Below are 6,411 nucleotides of genomic sequence, written 5' to 3'. Positions count from 1 at the left end.
CCGTCGGACACACGCACGTTCACCCACTGACTGGGTCAACCTTCGTTGCTCGGATGTCATAGAATCTGGCTGAAAAATTGTCAATATGCAATCAGAGAATCTGGTCGAAAATTTCCAATATGCAACCTTCGATACTGTGGTCGAAAAATTTCGAATATGCAACTGACCCAACAATCATCTCAAAGGCAACTTGATTACGTTGACCGCATTTTCTGCAATAAATATCCAGTGAAAATCCCTTGTGTCATGTTCACTTGAAAAGGTTCTTTCAGCGACTGCAGCATGCCTATGGTAACACGGTCCTCGACCCAGCTACAGGGGCTCACATACTCAAATGAACGCTTGCATAGAAAATAACTCATTCGCGAAGTTCTGAATGACGTTCTGAAACCCGACGAAGGTGAGGCCAAATGCCAGCGACAGTGGAAGTGCCGGCAGCGCGGACTCCATGACCGCCAGGAGGAAGAGGGTAACGCAGACGCCAACCAGGATTCCGATGAAACTGGCGAACACGATAGCCCAGTCGCCGAAGGTAGCCACCTTGCCTACGAGGACGCTGTAGAAGACAAAGTCGCCGAGTCCCATCTTGATTCCCTGGCTCTCCTGCGTGTCCGAGTCGCTGTCGGAGCTCGAATCATCGTCCTCTGGTCTAGCAGGAAGCGATTTCTTCACCTTAGCGAGCGCACCTTGATTGGGAGGAAGTCTGGCCGCCTGAGGTGGCGCCAAGAGCTGCTCGCCGGGCACCTGGGGCAAAGCTTCGAGCTCCTGTTGCGCAGGAGATTCAGGTGCACTGTAGGAAGCCCTGTGGCCCGGAGGCTCGGGTTCTGAAGACCTCCGCCGTACCAGACTGGCGGGCTCCTCGGCGGTGTCTGAAGGCCGCCGGTCGGAAGGGCGCCGCTGAGACCGTCTGGGGCCAGGAGTTGGTTCCGATGGTCCGGGCTCCCGGTTGGCCATACCGGCAAACGTGCCCGCGACCATGGTCGAAAAGATTAGTCCAGGCTGCAGACCTTCCTTTCTCTCTTTGGCCGTCTCGACGAGGATCCTGAGCGGCCCGATGACAGCCAGTACGGCGACAAGGTCCCAGATGGGGATGAGACAGAGCACGACCCACAGGGTCCAAGCGGGCAGGAACTTGATCAGGATGAGGGCCATGAATGAAGATTCGATGATCAAGTAGAACTGCTGGACTATAAGTGGGCCTTTGGAAAGGATCACGACGAGACCAAGAGCCATGAAATTGTAGACGAAGAAGCCCACGGAGAAGACGTCCATGGGTATATTGAAGGTGCCGGAGATTATTCCGATGTATGTGATGGGGGAAATGACGAGTATCAAGGCGCAGGAGAGGGTGATCCAGGCGCCGATGACGCTGTAGAATCGGTAGTAGTACAGCGTCACCATGAAGACCGTCATGGTGATGATCACCCCGAGCAGCATGAAGGCGTTGGCCGCGGCGTTTGTGGCTCGGGTGAAGGACACTTGCTCATTGGTGTCCGGGAGCGGGGTGTAAGGCAGCGTGGCGCCCTGGTTGTCGAGCACTTGCGGACTCACGTTGACCGTGACAACGACGAGCATCATGCAGCAGCTGACGGCAGTGAGAATCCGAATGACGTGCCTCAGGGCATCATCCAGCGCTAACGAGAGAGCGTTCGCAGGAACCCCAGAGCGTTCTTCTTCAGCCATGTTTACTGCTTCTGACAGCCCGTTCTATGTCTTCACTTCTTCTTTGTCCCTCGTGCTATGACACGCGTTGTTGCGCGCGCGCGACCATCCAGCAAAGAATAGGCTTTTTTTTGTGACAGCGTGCCGTCTGGTATAATGTACTAATTTACAAAAAAAATGTTCACGCCGGATTCCCGCAGGTAGCCCAGTAAGGTTTTGTGGTGCAGCTCCAAGACCCTGTCTTTTGCTGATCCGGCGATCGACCAAGGGGCGGTCCGCATCATAGCAGGCGTTTCTGTCGGAAGCTGTGCAGGGAGGTGCAAGTCCCGGGAAGGTTTCCAGTGTCCATCTCGCAGACAGCAGCGGGACAGCTAGAGAAGATGTCGCCGAATGAGGCATGGTACTGTGCTGGCAACTACCATGTTACCGCTACGGTGAGGGCTACATGAAGGCGTAACCTTCGAAGCAGGACTTTAGGTCACTTAATCCCAGTCGTTTGAGCGACCACAACATAAATTTTATACCTGCAGAAAATAGTATAAAGCACTCCAAACAGGGCTTTCCATACGCATAAAACAGTTCTCTAAATCATTATACTTAATTAGTTAAATGTTCTGGAGGAATCCCTCGCGGCGGAATAGATTTGTTATATAGGAGTCAGTTACTCATTGTCATCCATCGAAGTGCAGCCGTACGGCTACAAAAGAAGCCTAATGAGCTTTCACAGTATTGATTGTAAAACATTTTATTCGCCGGAAAGAGCTTGGCAAGAGGTCGCGTTAAGTGGTCGAGAGTACATAGCCCTCGACGACTTTGTCAGCCCACTCCACCGCCAAAACTTGCGTCCTGGGGTCAGAGCTAGCCAGCACGGTCTCCCACCGCTGGAGAGAAGAAGCAGTAACTTTGAAGCTGAAGAAAAATTCGTCCTTGTCCGGAGTTCGTCCGGTTTATCTCAATTGGTACAGATCTCCCACTAGGCCTACTGTATCTCGAGAGGAATGTACAGAGTGTGACCATCGCAGGTGCTCCTCGGCGACATCAACAAACAGCACGCTGCCGAGCTTCCTTTTCGAAGCAGTACAAGCCCTAATTAGTTTAAAAGTTTCCCTTTTAGCTGTCACACAAAACAGGCCGGATCTCTGTAATTTCTTGGCATGTTTGGTGTTCAGAAACCGTAGGTTCTGAATATGCGTATCTGGAACATCTAAAAGAAGCGCATATTCACGACTTCGAAGTTTACCACGAGTTTTAACGATCCCAGCATACGCTACAAAAGAAAGTAACAGAACTTTCTCATCAGGAACTGGAAAGAAATAAAGAAAAAATTACGGAAGTATAAAGAAAAAAATGCTTTTAATCTTTTTCTCGGACACTTGTGTGTAGCCGCTTGCTAGGGTGGACATTAATTTCTTTCTTTCATGCTTCATCTCTGTTGAGTTCGCCTCGATGGTCGAAGAGGAAGAAATGGGAAAGGTATAACATACAGGAGGATAATGAACAAGAAGTGAAAAATGCGCTTTCTCCGCTCCTGCCCCACTAAGTTCCAAAATGCAAGCACCGATATTTCGCATTATTTCATGAATTCCCAGAAGCTTTCCCAAGACGAACAGGGAATTTTCCGCTCAGTGCAGGGAGTGAATGTTCAGCAAGAGGCGGTTCGAATTTCTCTCCGTTCTCAAGATTCTGTAAGATGGAGCAAGGAACCACAAAACACTGGGTGGCCAATTTTATCCCCAGGGCTTTTGCTCCCTCGTACACGCAGATACAGTCTAACGCTTCTTTATTTTCCGTCTTTCTTTTCTTTCTTTTTCTATTTCACCGTCTATATCTCGCTCCCAATCCGATGCTGGCGGAAATGAGAGTTCATGGAAATTTTCGTTAAAAAAAAAAGGAAAAGCAACGAGATTACAGTGGCACAAAAATAGACAAATCTGTCAACTTGTTTCGCGAGTGCAACGGCGACAAGTGTTACCCCGGGCGATCTCTCTTCTGGCAGGAAATTTCCGGCAGGCCCTCTCCCTCTTTCACGCTTCCTACTTCCGGTACCGCCGCGTTTCTTCGATAACATTCCCTACCGGCCGTAAGCGCCTGTTGTGCTGCTCAGGTAGCCTGAACTGCGTCTGCTAATCTGCTATTCTACTTGTATCCGTTCTCTTCATGTCTCTACTGCGCTTAGCATGCGGCATTGAGACCGTGTTGCACAATGTAGAGCGAGCCGATTTTTCTGTTTCGCATAATCAAGCTGAACCAACCAACTTTTCTAATTAGAAATTCTAGAGGCCCGTGTACTGTGCGATGTCAGTGCACGTTAAAGAACCCCAGGTGGTCGAAATTTCCGGAGCCCTCCACTACGGCTTCTCTCATAGCCTTAGTCGCTTTGGGACGTTAAACCCCATAAACCAAACCAAACCTTTTCTAATTAGCCATTACGTCATATAATGCAGATCTCAACCGAGCACGTCAATTGCTCAGATGATAATGATACTATTACTTTGCTATGAGGAGAGGAAAGGTTCACTGTTTATCTCACTTCTCGTCAGGCACTTCAACTGGCCCCAAGGGGAGGGGTTGAAATATGAGGAGGGGGGGGGGGGGAGCAGTAAGAGAGAAAAGGCGCCGTATGGGCGGGAAAGGCTTCTGAATAATTTCGACCATAAAGGGTGTTTTATCACGTTAAAAAATCATGGGCTACCAGGAAAGGTCCGATGGCCCTCACCTCTGCGTGTGCGTGGACAGCTCAACCACGCCATGAGGGAAGGGAGGAAGGAGTAAGCGAAAGAAGTGAGAGAGGTGCCGCAGGAGAGGGGGTGGGGGGTGTATGCTACGTGGGCTGCTTCGGTGTGAACGTCGGTATTTTTGCAGGGTTGTTAAAACTCCAGTTCTCTTAATGCTAAGCCGGCAGTTCTTTTAATTATACTGCTATCATCCTAGTTAACTCAACTAATCGCTGACTACTTACGTAAAGATTCACGGCAACTGAATGCATGGCCCACAAATTCTCTATGGTCATCTATGCCCACCATTCTTATACAAAAATTTAGAATATTGGAATATTTTAAAGTACTATTATGTAAATATTGTCGCGTAGCGAGCTTCGCAGATTTCGCGCGCCAGTTTCTCTGACAGGCTGAATGTGTTCTTCTCCCCGCGGGGCGACTGTTGCTGTCCGTGTGCTCCCTGCTGTGCGAGGAGCCATTAGAGGGGCTCACACTCCGACATTTGGCAGAGCCGTTTTCTCTGGGGCTCTTTGTAAGCAGGCATTGTGCGTCTCCTCCCCGGCCTTGTGTGAATGTTTAGTTAGAGTAAAACGCAGTAAACTGCGAGGGGAAGAGGTCGCCCACGGCCGCGTCCGGGCCACCAGAGCGGGCGCGCGGACCCCCTGTGGTTTGCAGGAGAGTCGCGCGAAGTGATTGCCTCGGGCGGCACACTGCCCGGCGGACCAGATATGCCGGAGACGAGCCGCGAGGGCTGAAGGCGCGGACGGCGGGTCGCGTGGTGCACCGACTGCGAGGTTTGCGTTCCCTGTGTTTCGGGTGTCGTTTTGTGTGTTTGTATCTGTGTGCCGAGTGGAAATGCGCACGTCTTCGGGGAATTTTACGCGGTGCTCTCGAGTAAACAGCCTCGTGGGCACCGGCGTGCTATTGGCTGCTTCTGTTTTAAAGAAATCCTTGTCATTGGCTCCGACAACAGCAATTCCGATTGGCCACTAAAAGTGTCCCCAGAATCCTGGGCAAACGTATATAAGAGCGGAGTTTTGGCGCGAAGAGGGACTCGAGAGAGGAACGGCTGCCTCCCGGCTGCTGCTCGGGACCTCCGCTCCAAAGATGCTGCACGCCCCGGGGTATGACTGACTGTTTTACTATGTGACCTCTTATATTTTTGTCTCAGTTTCCAAGTTTAACCAGTGATTCGCATCTACCTTTAATAAATTAAGTTCACCAATGCATCTAATCGACGCCTGCTGGTCCCCTTCTTCGATGCGGCGGAGCCACCGTTCCGTCCCGACTTACGCTTCGCTACAATATTGCAGGTAATGGTCCATTCTTCCGATGCGTGCCAACAAGTTTTTTAGTAGCTCGCATCGAACAGTTATGACTGTCATAGAAAACCAATGAGCAGCGTTTTTGACGATAGCAAAAACGTCAATAGCGAAAAAAATTTAAGTCTGCCTTCGGGAGATTTGCGTATATATTGATCGTTATAACGAAATCTTTCAATATATGAAACATTTACATTCATAAACCCTTTCCCGTTGAAAAATGCTTTTCTTTAGAGCGGTAGGGTATGCGTCATTCCGCCGGGGCTGCCAGTTCCTCACTTCTTCGGCCTAATCTTCTTGTCTATTCGACCTCGCCACTCGGAGACTGCCATTCTTGTGCAACACATTGCTCACAAGTGCTCCAAACTGTACTCCAGTGCAGCGGCTTTCCTTTTACGTTTACCTACCGCTATGTGGCAAGAGATGGCCCTTAATGATTTGTTCCGGCGCTCCGTCGGACCGGCACAAAGGACCTCGAAGGAGAACAAGACAACGTAGTGAACTCTCATTAAGGCCAAATTACGTCAACTTAGAGGCACTCGGGAGTTTGACTTCAAAGCAGTTTTTTTTTTTTTTTTCAGGCCGAAGAGAAAGAGATGGGGCGGCCGACGTGAGCCACTTCAAAGGTCAAGAGGCTCTTCGTGGGGTCGATGTGCGCTCCGCTGATCTTGGATTGGATTTCGCTTGAACCATTTCATGAGCCCGAAAGG

At 50.2% G+C, this 6,411-nt stretch overlaps 1 protein-coding gene across 1 annotated transcript; it reads right to left on the bottom strand.

The window, feature by feature from the left end:
* Positions 1-330: 330 nt before the first annotated feature.
* LOC149335139 (presenilin-1-like) lies at positions 331-1,683 on the bottom strand. The gene has a single exon (XM_089553886.1). The coding sequence runs from the start codon at positions 1,681-1,683 to the stop codon at positions 331-333; it is 1,353 nt and encodes a 450-aa protein (XP_089410012.1).
* Positions 1,684-6,411: the final 4,728 nt, after the last annotated feature.

The sequence above is a fragment of the Amblyomma mixtum genome, chromosome 7, assembly GCF_055824585.1.
Source record: "Amblyomma mixtum isolate Tamu chromosome 7, ASM5582458v1, whole genome shotgun sequence".
NCBI lineage: Eukaryota > Metazoa > Arthropoda > Arachnida > Ixodida > Ixodidae > Amblyomma > Amblyomma mixtum.
This window is presented reverse-complemented; position numbering and strand designations above follow the sequence as displayed.

What these genes read in the sequence shown, in the direction of transcription:
- LOC149335139 (XM_089553886.1), bottom strand. Translation starts at nt 1,683, where the DNA reads ATGGCTGAAGAAGAACGCTCTGGGGTTCCTGCGAACGCTCTCTCGTTA.